Source organism: Hippocampus bargibanti, linkage group LG01 (genome assembly GCF_051943395.1).
Source record: "Hippocampus bargibanti isolate YZ-2025 linkage group LG01, ASM5194339v1, whole genome shotgun sequence".
NCBI classification, from domain to species: domain Eukaryota; kingdom Metazoa; phylum Chordata; class Actinopteri; order Syngnathiformes; family Syngnathidae; genus Hippocampus; species Hippocampus bargibanti.
The window spans coordinates 25,023,575-25,044,348 of NC_142734.1; the positions used below are offsets into that span (position 1 = coordinate 25,023,575).

General features: G+C 44.9%; 1 protein-coding gene across 1 annotated transcript in view; it reads right to left on the reverse strand.

The window, feature by feature from the left end:
- LOC148903555 (solute carrier organic anion transporter family member 3A1-like) overlaps positions 1-20,774 on the reverse strand; it is a 66,833-nt gene that overhangs the window by 15,023 nt on the left and 31,036 nt on the right. Inside the window, exons 4-7 of the mRNA XM_089004970.1 lie at positions 7,058-7,156; positions 6,758-6,994; positions 3,124-3,288; positions 2,442-2,640 (exon numbers count right to left, since the gene is read on the reverse strand). Of these exons, the coding sequence (XP_088861096.1) occupies positions 2,442-2,640; positions 3,124-3,288; positions 6,758-6,994; positions 7,058-7,156 (700 nt within the window). The remainder of the gene's footprint in view (positions 1-2,441; positions 2,641-3,123; positions 3,289-6,757; positions 6,995-7,057; positions 7,157-20,774) is intronic.

Here is a 20,774-nt window from a genome sequence, read left to right on the forward strand (position 1 = left end):
TCCTTTAAATGTCGTATGTACAAACCTCATAGCACAGTAAGAACACTACAACCCAATTTATTAACTGTCTTTCAAATGTGAAAAATATCCCTGATCAGTTAATAAATTTGTCTCAAGGAATATGGCGTTTACATTCTATTTCGCAGATACTTGGAGGAGGAAATGGAAATAGATTAAAATAACATATGCACTGTGATTTATCAAGATTGCGTCTGTTTTTAATAAGTTTCCATCGAAGGGGCAAAGTTAAAGAAATCAACATTTATTGAAAAATGGAATCACTTTCATCATTCAAAACATATTATTCCACAACGAAATATTCAAGCTCAATAATACCTACTTGTGTTAAATTCCGCCAAATCATAGATGGTTTGTCCTGACCGCGCGCTCAACAAACTCCTCACTGACGCCCTCGCCTTCACCCGCAAACAATACACGTGTACCGTCGCCGAGCACACAAACATTGACGACCTGCAGTTGAAATTTGCATACTCCGCATGGCAGCCAATCAGAAGCCTGCTTCTTTCTTCCGGACTTTCGCAAGCGTTATAAAGTCGTGCAATTGAATGTCATTTTCCAAAATAGATGCACAGAACCTCAGCCAGGAAAGAAAGATTCAAAAGAAGCTAACAACATATGTGACGCTACAAAACGTAAATTTACATTAAACCGTGACTGTAACGTGTACGTGAGACTTATGCAAGGGGCTTAGTGGCTCCTAGGAAGCAATGCAAATGTTGCATTGTGCACCGCAATGATAATCGACTACTGCAGCAAAATCTACAGCCATGCACATGACTGTAAATTAAGCAAGGTAGCATTTGTAGTAGGTGCATTCTTGATTTAAAAAAAAAATCTTTTTTTAATGTGATTAGTTGTCTCAGTGTGCTTCAAGTTCTGAAAAATGGGGCAGGCAACTTTTCAGTTATCTGCCCTGTTGTTCGCTAACTTTTTGTCATGAGTTTTAGACACTGTACTATAATTTGGGCAAATTCGGCGGGCCGGATTAAAAAGCCTAACGGGCCGTATGTGGCCCGCGGGCCGTAGTTTGCCCATGTCTGCTCTAGCTAATAGCTATCTATTCGCTATGGTATTATCTATCTATTCGCTATGGTATTAGCTATCTAATCTGTATGGTATTAGCTATCTATTTGCTAGGTATTAGCTATCTATTCGCTAGCTAGCTAGCTTGCTATCTATTTGAGCTACTTGCCGGTTAAGTGAACGCTGGCGCATATGGCTGCCACTGCTCACCCACAGAAAAACGTATCCTGTGACTGTAAAGTGACCTTTAGAGTTTTGAAAGGCACTTAAAAATCAAAGGTACAGCGGGGCCTCGGTTTACGAACACCGGGCCTTACGAATTTTTCGGTTTACGAACGTTAAATTTATGAAAATTAAACCTTGGAATACACACTACTTTTCGGGATACAAATGGAGTGCCGCCCCACCATGACTGGCGGAGTAATCTTCGGCGGAAGAACACCAAAGCACATGACCAAACAGCCCTTTCCACACTCCATTTCTCTGAGTGCACACGTCGATCCTCTTCACGGATTTTTTACAGATACTTTTGCTGTTATGGGACCGAAAAGCGTGTTCAGCCAAAGAAGATACAATACAAAATTATAGTCAATGAGAAGAAGGAAATCATTGAGAAACACGAACGAGGTGTGCGTTTGTCTGATTTAACAGCCCAGTACCAATATGCTCAGTTGCGTGTGTTGCTAAAGGTGTTTCCGTGCTGTCAAAGCAAAGGTCTGGGGCAATAGAAGAGGTTGAAAAACTTCTGTTAATTTGGATTAACGAAAAGCTGCTCGCCGGCAACAGCGTGAATAAAGCAATTATAGCCGAGAGAGCACGGCTAATTCACTTTGATATCGGCATGCGGCAACCTGGAAGTTCGCCATTTATTGATACAAGGGATCATTCCTCGAAATGGTGAAAGAAGAAGGCTACGTTCCTCAGCAAGTATTTAATGCAGATGAGACCGGCCTTTTTTGGAAAAAGATGCCTAACCGGACTTTCATAGCACAGGAAGAGAAGTCTGAGCCCCATTCCATCAAGGCATCAGCGACCATCACAAAGGTAAATAAAACGACTTTATTTTACAGTACAGTTTATTTCTTTAATTACAATACAATAGCACATTTATTATACATAGAATAAGGTATATTGTTTGTAGTTTTAAGGCTTATTTAGTTGAAAATTATATTTTATGGAGACCTGGGAACGGATTATTCTCATTTTAATGGTTTCCTATGGGAAATTAATTTTTGGGATCCACACTTTTCGCCTTACACACTCTGTCTGGGAACCAATTAAGTGTGTAAGCCAAGGGCCCACTGTATTATTTTTATGGACAAGGAAAGGAGAGGTCAAAGCGGCACGGGATTGGCGATCTCCCGCCTAACGAGTGGCGTCATGTTCTTCTTGCTTACTTGTTGCCATACATGACGGTGACGCCGGCCACGGCGCCCGTGTCACAGCCCAGGAAGAGGAAGGAGACGTAGCAGGCGCTGGAAAGCAGATTGACCAGCATGGCCATTCGAATGGCTCCCAGCGCGGACAGGTTGAGCTTCTTCACCAGCAGGCCTCCCATGAAGATGCCCAGGCAGGCGCACGGGATGGCCGTCATACCTGCGCGTGTGCCACCACCCAGAAACACACACAAAAACACACACACACACACACAACAAAAACACACACACCCAAACAAACACACACAAACAGACACACGCATACACACAAACAAACACGCACACAAACACACACAAAAACAACCAAACGCAGACACGCACACACACACAAAGAACCAAACACACACACACGAAATGTTCAGCTGTACGCGCTGGGATGATGTCCAACACTGTCAAGTCAAGGGGGCCAAAAGTGGTCCGCCACCTCATTTGATTGGGCCCGCCAAAGCAAATCAAGCATGCCAAGTGCTAAATTTCAAATTCTAAACCACAATAACAGCCATTATTCTTGACTTCCCCAAATGGTTTTCCCAAATTCGATTTGCCCCCCCCCCCGGAGGGGAAACCGGAACACGGCAACAACTGACTTGCCCCCCTCCCCCGCTGTGCCCCGATGGCATTTTGCTTTTGGGGCCGTGCAGACCTAGCAGCTGGTTGGCTGAGGTGGTGGTGATGTTAAACTGCTGCTCCAGGTATTTGGCCAAGAAGGCGGCGAAGCCGGCCACCACGGCGATCTCCATGCAGGCAGCCAGGACCACGCAGGTGAACACCGGATTGGACAACAGCTGTTTGGTCACCTTGGGGATCACTGCGGGACAAAACAAACAAGAATGAGGCGTCAAGCACAACGTCGATCCATTTGCGGCCTCCCGGTCTGAAGAAAAAACTAGCGAGCTCATTTGGCTAATGATGTAACGGCATGAAGGGCCCCCAAGAGTCCACCGCAATCCTCACCGTTGGTGGCCTTGCACAAAAGTTAGAAGAAAACGGCACTCTAGGCTACGACGCGCCACTGCGCAGCAGCTTTCTATTTAATAATAAGAAGAATAATACATTTAATTTCTAAGCGCCTTTCAAAACTCTCAAGGTCACTTTAGTCACAGGATAAGTTTTTCTGTGGGTGAGCAGCGGCAGCCGTATGCGCTAGCCATTCACTCAACCCGGAATAACTCATAGATCAAAAGCTAGCTAGCTAGCTATTAAATAGCTAATAGATAGCCAGCTAGCTAGCTAATAGATAGCTAATAGATAGCCAGCTAACTAGCTAGCTAATAGATAGCCAGCTTTCTAGCTAGATAATAGATAGCTGATAGCCAGCTAGCTAATACATAGCCATCTAGCTACTAGATAGCCAGCTAGCTAGCTAATAGATAGCCAGCTATTAGCTGGATAGATAGCTATCAGATAGCTAATAGACATCCAGCTAACTAGCTAGCTAATAAATATCTAATAGATGCTAGCTAGTTGGATAGAAAGCTCACCTGCACAAAAAAATAAAAGTTCTTATCTCGTGACTGTAAATTGTCCTTGAGAGTTTTAAGCTTAGAAACCTTCAACCTTGAGAGTTGAGAGCTTAGAAATTAAATGTATTATTATTAGAATTATTAAATCGAAAGCTGCTGCGCAGTAGCGCAGGGTAGCCAAATAGCTACCTGAATAGGTAGCTCGAGTGCCGTTTGCTTCTTATAATAGATAGCCAGCTATTACCTTGCTGGCTAGCTGGATAGATAGCTAATAGATAGCCAGCTTGCTAATGTAAGCCAAATCTGCAGAAACAAAATATTTCAATCTAATAAATTTAAGTTGTTTTTTTTGGTCAAAGTAATTCATTTGCTGCTAGTGTTAAAAAAAAGAAACAAAAAAATGTGTTTTCACGTTCGCCCCAAAGACTCGAGTCGCCCGGCCCGGTCCGCGATGCGGTCGGAACCCAAGTTGCGCGACTCCAAATGTGCAGAGCGGATTGGAGAAGGTGCGCTGGAGAAGGCTCACCCCTGAGTTGCTGGCAGCAGGTGACACCGTTGGGAGCCTCTGGGTTTGGAGCGAGAGGGGCAGGGGCTAGCATGGCCTGCTGGCCATCGGGGCCCTCGCCGCCGTCCTTGGAGGGCAACGAGCGAGGGAAGCCAAACATGAGCAGCGCCGAGCAGAAGAGCAAAACGCCGCACAGGATGAAGCCCGCCCACCAGGCGCCGATCCAGCGCGGGTCTTCCGGGGTGATGCCCAGCTGATCTGCGAGGAGACGCGGCCTGGGTCACCTCCGCGCCGTGATCCGCGTGGACCGAAGCGACTCACTGGCGTCGATGAACAAAGCGTCCACGTAGAACTTGGTGCAGACGGAACCCAGGATGAAGCCGCAGGCCGGTCCGAACACCAGCGTGGAAAAGAGGATTCCTGCACAGAGCACGTTGCAACAACATGGACGCCATTTTATAATAATAATAATCATAACAATACATTTGATTTCTAAGTGCCTTTCAAAACTCTCAAGGTCACTTTACAGTCGCAGGATAAGTTTTTCTGTGAGTGAGCAGCAGCGGGCACACGCGCTAGCGTTCACTCAACCCGGAAGTAACTCAAATAGATAGAAAGCTAGCAAACTAGCTAATAGTTAAATAATAATAATAATAATAAGAAGAAGAAGAAGAAGAAGAACATGGGGGCCATTTTATAATAATAACAATACATTTGATTTCTAAGCGCCTTTCAAAACTCTCAAGGTCACTTTAGTCACGGTATACGTTTTTCTGTGTGTGAACAGCGGCAGCCACACGCGCTAGCGTTCACTCAACCCGAAAGAAACTTGGTGGCGCCGGACACAGCTTACACACGTATTAACCAAGGAGGATGTTTATTCACAAATAAAAGAAAACACAGCGAGTAAGAAGGCAGGGGGTGATCCGACCCGCTTACTACGCCAAAACGCAAATGCGTCTGTGTAAGCTCTCAGTCGTACAGGAGTGGTCCGTCGATGAGAAGGTTTCTTCAGCCGTCATCTGTACAAATTTGAAGGTTTCGGACGTTTCGCCTCCTATCCAAGAGGCTTTATTAGTGCATCCAAAAGATAGGCTACCAAATGAAAAACAAAGTAATGTAGTTTATTCCATACATTGTAAGAATGAAAATTGTAAAGAGCATTACATTGGAGAGACTCAACAAATTCTCAAAAAAAGACTTTATCAACATCGCAGGGATAATACTAGTGGGCCTCAATCGGCAGTACATTTGCACCTAAAAGCTAGCAACCACTCATTTGACGACAATGAGGTTAAAATCTTAGCGAAAGAACATAGATGGTTTGAAAGGGGGGTAAAAGAGGCGATTCTTATAAAACAACAAAATCCTTCATTAAACCGGTCTGGTGGTGTGAGGTTCAATTTGGATCTTTCATACAATAGCCTGCTCAGGCAAAACAGGTTAGGCAACTTTCGCAATGCTGATGAGGGTCGTTATGCTGATGAGGTGATACCGGGGGGAGTGGGTGTAATAGGCCAATCGTTAGTCAGGAATGTAGGAACAATCAGTGGGGCCACAGGGGGGTGTCCCGCGCCCCCCCCCAACCTGAGAGTAGGGACCTATCATAGCTGTGTCCGGCGCCACCAGGTCTGGACATTAGGGATATATAAATGGGGCCGATACGACCAGTCAGACTTTAGTTCGCTGACGAAGCCTCTTGGATAGGAGGCGAAACGTCCGAAACCTTCACTTTTGTACAGATGACGGCTGAAGAAACCTTCTCATCGATAGATGCTAGCTAGTTGGATAGAAAGCTCACCTGCACAAAAAAATAAAAGTTCTTATCTCGTGACTGTAAATTGTCCTTGAGAGTTTTAAGCTTAGAAACCTTCAACCTTGAGAGTTGAGAGCTTAGAAATTAAATGTATTATTATTAGTATTATTAAATCGAAAGCTGCTGCGCAGTAGCGCAGGGTAGCCAAATAGCTACCTGAATAGGTAGCTCGAGTGCCGTTTGCTTCTTATAATAGATAGCCAGCTATTACCTTGCTGGCTAGCTGGATAGATAGCTAATAGATAGCCAGCTTGCTAATGTAAGCCAAATCTGCAGAAACAAAATATTTCAATCTAATAAATTTAAGTTGTTTTTTTTGGTCAAAGTAATTCATTTGCTGCTAGTGTTAAAAAAAAGAAATAAAAAAATGTGTTTTCACGTTCGCCCCAAAGACTCGAGTCGCCCGGCCCGGTCCGCGATGCGGTCGGAACCCAAGTTGCGCGACTCCAAATGTGCAGAGCGGATTGGAGAAGGTGCGCTGGAGAAGGCTCACCCCTGAGTTGCTGGCAGCAGGTGACACCGTTGGGAGCCTCTGGGTTTGGAGCGAGAGGGGCAGGGGCTAGCATGGCCTGCTGGCCATCGGGGCCCTCGCCGCCGTCCTTGGAGGGCAACGAGCGAGGGAAGCCAAACATGAGCAGCGCCGAGCAGAAGAGCAAAACGCCGCACAGGATGAAGCCCGCCCACCAGGCGCCGATCCAGCGCGGGTCTTCCGGGGTGATGCCCAGCTGATCTGCGAGGAGACGCGGCCTGGGTCACCTCCGCGCCGTGATCCGCGTGGACCGAAGCGACTCACTGGCGTCGATGAACAAAGCGTCCACGTAGAACTTGGTGCAGACGGAACCCAGGATGAAGCCGCAGGCCGGTCCGAACACCAGCGTGGAAAAGAGGATTCCTGCACAGAGCACGTTGCAACAACATGGACGCCATTTTATAATAATAATAATCATAACAATACATTTGATTTCTAAGTGCCTTTCAAAACTCTCAAGGTCACTTTACAGTCGCAGGATAAGTTTTTCTGTGAGTGAGCAGCAGCGGGCACACGCGCTAGCGTTCACTCAACCCGGAAGTAACTCAAATAGATAGAAAGCTAGCAAACTAGCTAATAGTTAAATAATAATAATAATAATAATAATAAGAAGAAGAAGAAGAAGAAGAAGAACATGGGGGCCATTTTATAATAATAACAATACATTTGATTTCTAAGCGCCTTTCAAAACTCTCAAGGTCACTTTAGTCACGGTATACGTTTTTCTGTGTGTGAACAGCGGCAGCCACACGCGCTAGCGTTCACTCAACCCGAAAGAAACTCAAATAGATAGAAAGTTGCTACTAGCAAACAAACAACTATTAGCAAACTTGCTAATAGTTGGCTAGTTATTAGCTGGGTGGTGGTGGTGGTGCTGGTGGTTGTGCAGGTGGTGGTGCTGCTGCTGGTGGTGGTGGTGCTGGTGGTGATGGTGGTGGTGCTGGTGGTGCTGGTGGTGCTGCTGGTGGTGGCGGTGCTGCTGGCGCTGGTGCTGGTGCTGCTGGTGGTACTATTTGTCTTTTAAGGTGTCAAAGATTTTCCCGTCAAAGGCGCCCAAACGGATATGGCAAAAGGTTCCGTGGCGCACTCCTGATGCGCAACATATTCCCACGCTTACTGGCTGTTTCTTTTTGTTTGTTGTTTTTCCAGCGTGGGGTTCCCATGCCGCCTATTTTATTGTGGGGTGGGGGGTGGAGTGGCTCCCGTGGTTCCCTAAAGGCTTTTTTTTGCCCAAGAAACTAGTGATAATAATTCCGGCCGCTGCTCACCCGCAGAAAAAATATCCTGTGACTGTAAAGTGTCCTTGAGAGTAATAATAACAATACATTTGATTTCTAAGCGCCTTTCAAAACTCTCAAGGTCACTTTCGTCACGGGATACGTTTTTCTGTGGGTGAGCAGCGGCAGCCACACGCGCCAGCGTTCACTCAACCCGGAAGAAACTCAAATAAATAGAAAGATAGCAAACTTGCTAATAGTTAGCTAATAATAATAATAATAATAATAATAATAATAATAATAATAATAATAATAATAATAGTACATTGTATTCCTAAGCGCCTTTCAAAACTCTCAAGGTCACTTTAGTCACAGCATACATTTTTCTGAGTGTGAGAAGCGGCAGCCACACACGCCAGCGTTCACTCAACCCGGACGTAACTCAAATAAATAGAAAGCTAGAAAACTAGCTAATACTTCGATAATAATAATAATAATAATAATAATAATAATAATAATAATAATAATAATTTCTTTTCCTTTCGGCTTTTCCCTTCGGGGGTCGCCACAGCGAATCAATGTCCTCCATCTATCCTGGTTTTGTGCATCCTCTTCTCTCACACCAGCTACCTTCATGTCCTCTTTGACCATATCCGTAAACCTCCTCTTCGGTCTTCCTCTCGGTCTCCTGCATGGCAGTTCAAGGCTCAGCATTCTTCTCCCGATATAGTCACTCTCTCTCCTCTGGACATGTCCAAACCACCTCAGTCTGGCCTCTCTGACTTTCTCTCCAAAGCCTCTAATATGAGTTGTCCCTCTAATGTACTCATTCCTGATCCTATCCAACCTGGTCATTCCCAAAGAAAACCTCAACATCTTCAGCTCTGCTACCTCTAGCTCTGCTTCCTGTCTTTTCTTCAGTGGCACTGTCTCCAGTCCAAAAATCATGGCAGGTCTCACCACTGTTTTATATACACTTTTCCTTTCATCCTAGCTGAAACCCTCCTATCACACATCACACCTGATATTTTTCTCTAGCCGCTCCAGCCTGCCTGGACACGCTTCTTCACCTCTTTACCACACTCTCCATTGCTCTGGACAGTTGACCCCAAGTACTAAAAATCCTCCACATTCTTTATCTCTTCTCCCTGTAGCATCACTCTTGCACTTGGATCCCTCTCATTCACACACATGTATTCCGTCTTGCTGCGACTTATCTTCATTCCTCTCCTTTCCAGGGCATATCTCCACATCTCTAGTTTCTCCACCCCCTGTTCCCCGTTCTCGCTACAGATCACAATGTCATATGCAAACATCATGGTCCAAGGAGATTCTTGTCTAACATCGTCTGTCAGCCTGTCCATCACCATAGCAAATAAGAAGGGGCTTAGAGCTGACCCCTGGCGGAGTCCCACCTCCACCTCGAATTCCTCCGTCACACCGACAGCACACCTCACAACTGTCTTATAGTCATGATACATGTCTTGCACCGCTCTGACATACTTTTTTTGTCACTCCAGACTTCCTCATGCAATACCACAGCTCTTCTCTGGGCACCCTGTCGTACGCTTTCTCCAGATCTACAAAGACACAATGCAATTCCTTCTGACCTTCTCTGTACTTCTCTATCAGCATTCTTAAAGCAAACACTGCATCTGTCGTACTCTTTTTTTTGGCATGAAGCCATACTGCTGCTCACAAATGTTCACTTCTGCTCTGAGTCTTGCTTCAACTCCTCTCTCCCAGAGTTTCATTGTATGGCTCAGACAGACGTATTGTATGGCTCATCAACTTTATTCCTCTGTAGTTAGTTAGTACACCTCTGCAGATCTCCTTTGTTCTTAAAAATTGGCACCAGTACACTTCGTCTCCATTCTTCAGGCATCTGTTCACCATCTAATATCTTGTTGAATAACCAAGTCAGGAACACCACCGCCACCTCTCCAAGACACTTCCATACCTTGATTGGTAAATCATCAGGCCCGAGTGCCTTTGCCCCCTTCATCCTCTTCAGCGCCCTCCTCACTTCATCCTTGCTAATGTTTGCTACGTCTTGGTCCACAACAGTCACGTCTTCTACTCTTTGTCACATCTCATTTTCCTCATTTATCAATTCTTCAAAGTACTATTTCCATCTTGCCATCACACATTTGGCACCTGTTAATACATTGCCAATTACAACCCTCTCACTTCTCGGAGTGTTCTGTATGACTTCATCAAAGTCCAACCAAAATTTCTCCTTCTCCGCCAGCTCACATCCTACTTGTGGGGCATACCCACAAACAATATTGAACATCACGCCTTCAATTTGTAGCTTCAGACTCATCATTCTATCTGATACTCTTTTTACTTCTAAGACATTCCTTACAAACTCCTCTTTTAAGATAACCCCAACTCCATTTCTCTTTCTGTCTTCACCATGATAGAACAACTTAAACCCTGACCCTAAGCTTCTAGCCTTGCTCCCTTTCCACCTGGTCATCAGGCCCGAGTGCCTTTGCCCCCTTCATCCTCTTCAGCGCCCTCCTCACTTCATCCTTGCTAATGTTTGCTACGTCTTGGTCCACAACAGTCACGTCTTCTACCCTTTGTCACATCTCATTTTCCTCATTTATCAATTCTTCAAAGTACTATTTCCATCTTGCCATCACACATTTGGCACCTGTTAATACATTGCCAATTACAACCCTCTCACTTCTCGGAGTGTTCTGTATGACTTCATCAAAGTCCAACCAAAATTTCTCCTTCTCCGCCAGCTCACATCCTACTTGTGGGGCATACCCACAAACAATATTGAACATCACGCCTTCAATTTGTAGCTTCAGACTCATCATTCTATCTGATACTCTTTTTACTTCTAAGACATTCCTTACAAACTCCTCTTTTAAGATAACCCCAACTCCATTTCTCTTTCTGTCTTCACCATGATAGAACAACTTAAACCCTGACCCTAAGCTTCTAGCCTTGCTCCCTTTCCACCTGGTCTCCTGGACACACAGTATGTCTACCTTCCTTCTCTGCATCATGTCAACCAGCTCTCGACCTTTACCTGTCATTGTTATTACATTCAAACATTCCTGCTCTTAGTCTATACTCTTGCCGTTCCATTTCTCTCTTTTCCTCCGGGCACACCTCCCTCCTCTCCTTCTTTGACCAACAGTAGTCAATTTTCCACTGGCACCCTGAAGGTCAACAGTACCAATGGCGGCCGTTGTTAACCCGGGCCTCGACTGATCCGGTATGGGATTCGGAGGTTTGATTCGCATATTTGTTTTGGCAAAATTTTTACGTCGGATGCCCTTCCTGACACAACCCTCTGTATTTATCCGGGCTTGGGACCGGCACAATAAAACACTGGCTTGTGCCCCCTTGTGGCTACATTTTAATAATAACAACAACATGGGCGCCATTTTAGAATAATAATACATTTGATTTCTAAGCGCCTTTCAAAACTCTCAAGGTCACTTTAGTCACGGGATATGTTTTTCTGTGGCTGAGCAGCGGCAGCCACACGCGCCAGCGTTCACTCAACTCGGAAGTAACTCAAATAGATATAAAGCTAGCAAACTAGCTAATGGTTAGATAATAATAATAACAACATGGGCACCATTTTTTAATAATAATTTGATTCTGTCACGGTTTGCGAGGTGGTGATGGCGGGTGCGGCACCCAAAAAGCAGGCAGGAGGGAGCAGGAGGTTGTTTGACAAATTGTATTAAAATAAAGGTCAGCTGGAAACAAAATGTAAAACATCAAAATCATCTGAATGGAAAAAATACAAAGTAGCAAAAGAAGACCAAAAGTAAAAGTCCGACAAGGTTAAACAAACACATACACAATGCATGCAGCAACCAAGCAGCAAACAAACAATGAACCAGCACCAGATGATCGTTCCGGGTGTCCTTTTAAGTGTCAATGATTAAACGACCAGCACCTGCGAGGCTGCAGGCAGGGCTGACGTCGCTACCCGCTGGTCGCCAATCTGATCGGGACGACCAGCACCTGTGCAGGTGTAGGCGGGGCCGACAGCGCCCCCCGTTGGTCGCCAACCAGATCATGACATTACCCCCCCTTCAAGGGGCTGCTTCCAGAAGTCCCAACAGTCTCCCAAAAGGTCCACTCGCCAGGGAACGGTCGGTGGAGAGGGCAACCGCTGCCTCTCCAGCATACGACGGGCGGCGGCCTGATGGGAACGGGACTCGGCTTGGGGTGGACGAAGACGCGGCACGGATCGTCGTGGGCGTGAGTGCGATCCCTCTCGCACGTTCACGCGACGGCGCATGGCTCTGCGTGGACGTCGAACTGCCAGGCGCAGAATGGCACCCCGTACGGCCGTATCGGACCAGGTCTCGGTCGGACGCCGACGTGGGCGTGAACTGCCCGGCACCGGGGGAACGAGACCAGTCCAGAGCCGCTCCGGGATCCAGCGGTGAGTGGGGTCTCGGACTGACGTTGACGCGGACGTTGCACGACTCATCGTGGATGAGACTCAATTCGTCATGCACGACGACAGCGTGGCTGGACGTGGGCGTGCAATGCCAGTCACCCAGTGTCACCCTGGACGGCCACCAGGAAGGAGGTCTCGGCCGGACGTTTACGTGGACGTTACGGCTCGTCGAGTGACGCAATTCAAACTCGACGAGGCACGGTTTGCGAGGTGGTGATGGTGGGTGCGGATCCCAAAAAGCAGGCAGGAGGCAGCAGGAGGTTGTTTGACAAATTGTATTAAAATAAAGGTCAGCTGGAAACAAAATGTAAAACATCAAAATCATCTGAATGGAAAAAATACAAAGTAGCAAAAGAAGACCAAAAGTAAAAGTCCGCCAAGGTTAAACAAACACATACACAATGCATGCAGCAACCAAGCAGCAAACAAACAATGAACCGGCACCGGATGATCGTTCCGGGTGTCCTTTTAAGTGTCAATGATTAAATGACCAGCGAGGCTGCAGGCAGGGCTGACGTCGCTACCCGCTGGTCGCCAATCTGATCGGGACGACCAGCACCTGTGCAGGTGTAGGCGGGGCCGACAGCGCCCCCCGTTGGTCGCCAACCAGATCATGACAGATTCTAGACATTTGATTTCTAAGTGCCTTTTATACTGGACTTGAAATCATTTGTAAGAGCAGCTATTAACCAAGGTGGACCGCTATGACATCCATTTTTATCGCTGTGTACGGTCAACTGTCTGCATCTCATAAGAATAATACATTTGATTTCTAAGCACCTTTCAAAACTCTCAAGCTATCTACATAGCTATCTATTCCCTAGCTAGCTTTCTATCTATTTGAGTTACTTCCGGTTTAAGTGAACGCTGGGGCGTGTTTCGGCCGCTGCTCACCCACAGAAAAAACCTTATCCTGTGACTGTAAAGTGACCTTGAGAGTTTTGAAAGGCGCTTAGAAATGAAATATATGATTATGATGATTATTATTGTTGTGTCTGGGACGTGTACCTGTTTTAAAGGACAACCGACGTCTCCGGACAAGTTGTGTCCATAATTTGTAAAATGTCTTCAAATGACTTCTACTGAGCGTATTTTACAAAGATTCCACCGCATATAGCTATATTTTACGTTTTAAGAATCACGCTGAATATTCCGGAAGTCTTGTTTTTGAGTTGGTTACAAGTCCTCACCCTATGTCACTGAAGGAACGACCCTGACCGAAAAAAGGACACATTGTAGCAGTCCTTCCATCACGTCAATGCATTTTGCTGTACTTGTTTGGTCTGAAAACATCGTGTTGCACCAAAAAGAGGCAGAAGAGGGCGACAAAAATAAGGAATTTATCAGCCTATTGAAACGGGCTGATTAATTCCTCACACTGAACCATTTTCTGCCTCTTTTTGGTGATACATTTCCCCCCAATGTTGCCTCAAAATGGCCCGGGATAAATTATGTAATCGATTGCAAACATGTATGCTTTCCTCTTCAGAACTATTTGAATCATATTCATGACTGGATGTGCAACAAGAAAGCATATTCTCTGAATCTGAAGCCATTGTTTTGATTCTCGAGCAATGCAAGACGTCTTGCCGTCACGTACTGGGTGCGGGACTTTCTGAAAATGCCCAATTCGCAGCTCAATTTTTTTGCAGATTTTGGACACTTGAAATCATTTTTATTGGTGTTTTGCATTTGACTGAAAATATCATACTGCGTGTTTTGGGTATTTTAGATGCTATAAAACGTTTTTCTGATGTCAGGAAACAAAAAAGTGATGTCGGTTGTCCTTTAAATGATGAGAAAAGGAATAAAAAAAAGAATAATGGTGATAATGGAGTCGTTCTTCAGTTGTCTTTTTGTGTGCAAGCGTCATCCAACTGGTCTGTCGAGTGGAGGCCGCTGGATCCTGGAGCGACGATGCAAAGGCTCCGTACCCAAATGACATCACAGGATCGTGCCGCCCTGGCAACACGAGAGGCGTGGCCCGTTTTAGGGGCCACCGGGAGACGCTTTGAAACGGTCACAAAGGCCCAAGCGCTCGGCCTTATCACATGTTGGATTTTGGAGCCATTGAAATGTTTCCATGACCTCGGTTGCTTGGCGCCAATCGGTTTTGCGGCACGCTGGCGACCCAAAAGAAAAGCAGTGCCGTCACGTTTGGCTTGTGATGACATGAAAGACGGAGGCTTCATTTGACTTGCAAAAAGTGTTTCTTCCCATGTTGACACTTATTTTCACCTTATTCCTCATCACCTCATTCGCTGCCATTCACAAATGGATTGGGTAATTGAAAAGATGACTTCGAGCACCATTCCAGAATTGTTTGGGTTTTGTTTTTTCATGCTTGGGTGCCGATAAAGCGTTGGCCATGGCCTCTGGTAATGTTTTTTTTCTTTCCCACAAGGGTGCAGCATTTCCTTTTTTTTTTAATAAAAATAAATAATACATTCATCCATCCATCCATTTTCCATACCGCTTATTCCTCATTAGGGTCGCGGGGGTGCTGGAGCCTATCGCAGCTGTCTTCGGGCATGACCCCCGCCTCATACACCCTGAATTGGTTGCCAGCCAATCGTTGGGCACACAAAGACATACAACAGTCACTGTCACACTCACACCTAGGGACAATTTGGAGTGTTCAATCTGCCTGCCATGCATGTTTTTGGAGTGTGGGAGGAAACCGGAGGACCCGGAGAAAACCCATGTGGGTCCAGGGAGAACATGCAAACTAAACGCCTTCCAAAACTCTCAAGGTCACTTTACAGTCACAGGATCAGTTTTTTTCCTGTGGGTGAGCGGCGGCAGCCACACGCGCCAGCGTTCACTCAACCCCGAAGTAACTCAGATAGAAAGTTAGCTAGCTAGCTAATACAGTAGATAGCCAACTATAATAACAATAATACATTACATTTTAAGCGCCTTTCAAAGCTCTCAAGGACACCTTACAGTCACAGACAAGCATAGGTAGAATAATAAATAAAATACAATCACAAATAGAATGCAATAAATAAAATACAATTATAAAAAAGAAGAGGGAGCTACACGGAAAATGGAATTTTAAATAGGTGGGTTTTGAGATGGGACTTGAAGGTGGGAAGAGAATCGATGTTACGAATGTTGGGAGAAAGTGAGTCCCAAAGTTTGGGGGCAGAGCAGCTGAAGGCTCTGTCACCCATCGTGTTGAGACGGGCAGGGGGTGGGCACACAGAGGCGGAGGGAGGACGAGGATATGAGGGAACGAGAGGGAATATAAATTTGAAGAATGTCAGATACGTATGGAGGGTCAAGGTTATGGATAGCTTTAAATGTATAAAGAAGAATTTAAAAGTTGATTCTGTATTTGACCGGGAGCCAGTAGAGGTCTTGGAGAACGGGGGTGATGAGGTGAAAGGGTGATCCGGGATGAAGAATTCTGGACGAGTTGAAGTTTGTGGAGAGGTTTATGAGGGACACCAAAGAGAAGTTAATTGCAATAGTCAATCCGGGAGGTGACAAGACTATGAATGAGGATAGCAGTGGTGTGAGGAGTGAGAGACGGGTGAAGACGATTGATATTGCGTAGGTGGAAGTACGCAGACCGGGTTAAGTTACAGTGGTACCTCGGTTCTCGAACGCCTCACTGTTCGAACAAATCGGTGTTCGAACAAAATATTCAAGATATTCTTGCTTCGGCATTCGAACATCAATCGGTGTTCGAACGCCGATATGACGTGTGACTGCGTACGCGAGGGTGGGGAGCTGAGCGGCGCACGGGTGTATCGCTCTGTTCGTGACCAACTGTTGTCGCTAGCGGACGTGCTGCGTTTTGCTCTAGCGTTTAATATAGGTGTACGAAGAGTTTTAGCCTCTAATCATGCCTCCAAAGAAAGTAAGTGCTGCTTAAAGTGACAAAAGAAAAGTAGTGCGTACAACTATTGCATTTAAGAAAGAAATAATCGCAAAATATGAAGGAGGTGTGCGAGTGTCTGATCTGGCGAGGGAATACAGCATGGCAAAATCTATGATCAGTACGATATTAAAGAATAAGGAGGCTGTGAAATTTAGTGATGTTGCTGTGGGAGTGAGAGCAAGTGTCATTGGATAGATATTTTAAGAGAAAAGAACATCCTGTAGCCGAGTCATCCGAAGCTGTCACGTTCCGAGCGAGAGTGATGACTGGTCGGAACGTAGTGGAATGTTTGGGATCCCAAAACAGACACGTATTAACCAAGGAGGATGTTTATTCACAAATAAAAGAAAACACAGCGAGTAAGAAGGCAGGGGGTGATCCGACCCGCTTACTACGCCAAAACGCAAATGCGTCTGTGTAAGCTCTCAGTCGTACAGGAGTGGTCCGTCGATGAGAAGGTTTCTTCAGCCGTCATCTGTACACATTTGAAGGTTTCGGACGTTTCGCCTCCTATCCAAGAGGCTTTATTAGTGCATCCAAAAGATAGGCTACCAAATGAAAAACAAAGTAATGTAGTTTATTCCATACATTGTAAGAATGAAAATTGTAAAGAGCATTACATTGGAGAGACTCAACAAATTCTCAAAAAAAGACTTTATCAACATCGCAGGGATAATACAAGTGGGCCTCAATCGGCAGTACATTTGCACCTAAAAGCTAGCAACCACTCATTTGACGACAATGAGGTTAAAATCTTAGCGAAAGAACATAGATGGTTTGAAAGGGGGGTAAAACAAGCGATTCTTACAAAACAACAAAATCCTTCATTAAACCGGTCTGGTGGGGTGAGGTTCAATTTGGATCGTTCATACAATAGCCTGCTTAGGCAAAATAGGTTAGGCAACATTCGTAATGCTGATGAGGTGATAGCGGTGGGAGTGGGGGAAACGGGCCAGTCGTTAGTCAGGAATGTAGGAACAATCAGTGGGGCCACAGGGAGGGGTCCTCTGCTCCCCCCAACCTGAGAGTAGGGACCTATCACAGCTGTGTCCGGTGCCGCCATGGCTGGACATTAGGGATATATAAATAGGGCCGATACGACCAGTCAGACTTTAGTTCGCTGACGAAGCCTCTTGGATAGGAGGCGAAACGTCCGAAACCTTCACATTTGTACAGATGACGGCTGAAGAAACCTTCTCATCGATGGACCACTCCTGTACGACTGAGAGCTTACACAGACGTATTGCTGCCAACTTTGGGAGAGACATCCTTCTGCTGGTACGTAACTTCGAAAAGGCCACCTTTAAATTAGCTGACTTAAAGAACCACCTCAGATTCAATCTTAGATGTAGACAGAGCCGGTTAATTCCTAAATGCTTGAAGCAAGCACCCCTGGAACCCGGATACTTAGCCGATAAAATGCAACAAAATTAGACTAGGAAAATACAAAATTTGCGAATTAGGAGACTTAACATAGAGATAAAAAACAAACAGTCAGAAATAGAAACTTATCAGCGATTACAAACTAAACTTACCCACAAAATCTATCAGGAAGTGTGTGAATTTACTAAATCCGGTTATATGAGGCACCACAGCAAAACCAAAGAGAGACAAAATGGTAAATTTCAAAAATTACTTTTACTGAAACAATCCCAGCTACTGGTAAACACGCGTAAAATTAGGAATGAGCAGATTTCAAGGGAGAATTGGATCAAAAATTTGTCAGACAGAGATCTCTCAGAGACAGAAAAGGCGGTACTAACCAAAGGTTTAAATTTCTCAGTGACTCCTAAAACAATACCTACAATAGATTACATCACAGCTACTGAATCGGCTATTAAAAATAACAAACTTTCGTATGCAGAGGCAGATGATCTACGCATTAAAATATCAGCCCTTCTCAGTAGTGCCAAACTACCTCTGTCCAACATAACATTAGAAGAGAGAAAGGCGTTAACTACTCTACAAAAAGACAAAAATGTTACTATTTTGCCAGCAGACAAGGGCAGATTCACAGTGCTTCTCAACACATTGGATTATGAAGACAAAATAAATAGGTTAATCAGTGATTCTAACACTTATGAGCAACTAAAAAGGTTCCAATAGATACAAGAAAGAAATGATCGACTGTCTCCAAAAGTTAGAGAAAGGAAAACATGTAGACAAACAGATGTATTTTAGATTATACCCGGGAGAGGCCACGCCATGTATCTGTGGCCTGCCAAAAATACATAAAGAAGGGTTCCCCCTCAGAACTATTGTTTGTAGCATTGACTCCTCTACATACAATGTAGCCAAATATTTCAAAACTATCTTAGCTCCGTTGGTTGGTAACACAGAATATCACGTAGAGAACACCACAGGGTTTGTAGAGAGGATCAAAGACCTCATATTGGAACCTGAGGAAACTTTGGCATCATACGACGTGACTTCTCTCTTTACATCTGTCCCAACCCTCAGTGGTGAGGACGAGACTGCTGGCGGACGTTTCTCTGCATGAAAGAACCAAACTTAAAGCGGATCACATCTGCAAATTATTGGAAATCTGCCTTAATACTACGTATTTTCAATTTCGGGAGAAATTTTATAAACAAATTCATGGTTGTGCTATGGGCTCACCAGTTTCACCCATAGTGGCTAATCTGTACATGGAAGAGATGGAGAAACAGGCCCTCCCTTCCCGGGGACAAAACCTAGACACTGGTTTAGATATGTGGACGATACTTTTGTCATAATTAAAAAAGAAGAAATTCAATCCTTCACAGATCACCTCAACTCTGTAGACATCAACATTAAATTTACTCGTGAGGACATTAAAGAGAACCAACTAGCCTTCTTGGATTGTAAAGTAATTATAAAAGAGGACAGAGCGCTAAAAACAGAAGACTTTAGGAAGGCTACGCACACTGACCAATACTTACTTTTTGACTATAACCACCCTTTACAACACAAATTAGGAGTTATCAGAACCCTCCAGCATAGGGCTAAACTAATACCAACTAGCATTGAAGGTAGAGAAAAGGAGTCAAAACATATCAGGCGAGCACTCACTAACTGTGGGTACCCTCAGTGGTCATTCAACAAATGTCAGAAAGAAAGAATAGGGAATGAAACCAATAATTCACAAGATGCAAAAAGGAGAGGAGTAGCAGTACCTTACATTGCAGGAGTTTCTGAAAAATTACAAAGAGTCCTTTGGCAACAAAAAATTCCTACTTATATCAAACCGATAAATACGTTAAGGAAAAAATTAGTGCATCCAAAACATAGGCTACCAAATGAAAAACAAAGTAATGTAGTTTATTCCATACATTGTAAGAATGAAAATTGTAAAGAGCAGTACATTGGGGAGACTCAACAAATTCTCAAAAAAATACTTTATCAACATCGCAGGGATAATACAAGTGGGCCTCAATCGGCAGTACATTTGTACCTAAAAGTTAGCAACCACTTATTTGACGACAATGAGGTTAAAATCTTAGCGAAAGAACATAGATGGTTTGAAAGTGGGGTAAAAGAAGCGATTCTTATAAAACAACAAAATCCTTCATTCAACCGGTCTGGTGGGGTGAGGTTCAATTTGGATCGTTCATACAATAGCCTGCTTAGGCAAAACAGGTTAGGCAACTTTGCTGCTGTGAAATGTAAATTTCTCCACTGTGAGACTAATAAAGGCAAATCCAATCCAATCCAATCCAAAATTCGTAATGCTGATGAGGTGATACCGGTGGGAGTGGGGGAAACGGGCCAGTCGTTAGTCAGGAATGTAGGAACAATCAGTGGGGCCGCAAGGAGGGGTCCTCTGCTCCCCCCAACCTGAGAGTAGGGACCTATCATGGCTGTGTCCGGCGCCGCCCTGGCTGGACATTAGGGATATATAAATAGGGCCGATACGACCAGTCAGACTTTAGTTCGCTGACGTAGCCTCTTGGATAGGAGGCGAAACGTCCGAAACCTTCAAATTTGTACAGATGACGGCTGAAGAAACCTTCTTATCTCAAAGCAAATAGCACACGAGGGTGCAAAATTACGCAATCCCGGAAGATGACATACATTTACGGGACGCAGGGAAAATACCTCGGACCGGATACACTCGCGCATCGAAGGAAGAGTCCAGGTACGGTGGCGAGTTGAGTCAATCATCCGGCATTGACGAGGTGATCGTGAACCGTATAAATGCCCCGTGTCCGTGATTACAGAATGACAGTGGGTGGAGAAGGGCTGGGAGAGGCAGCTTGATGAGGAACGTAGCCTTCTTTCACCATCTTGAGGAATGATCCGTTGTAGGTGCTTTCTCTGCGATAATTTTACCTTGTTCTTCATCAATTGTGTTCTGTTTTGCTGGGTTGATAGCTTTTTGCATCAAGTGTACAAATGGCTTGTGCGGGTTGTTTGTGGAGTCTGATTGCTGGGATATTTTAACCTTGC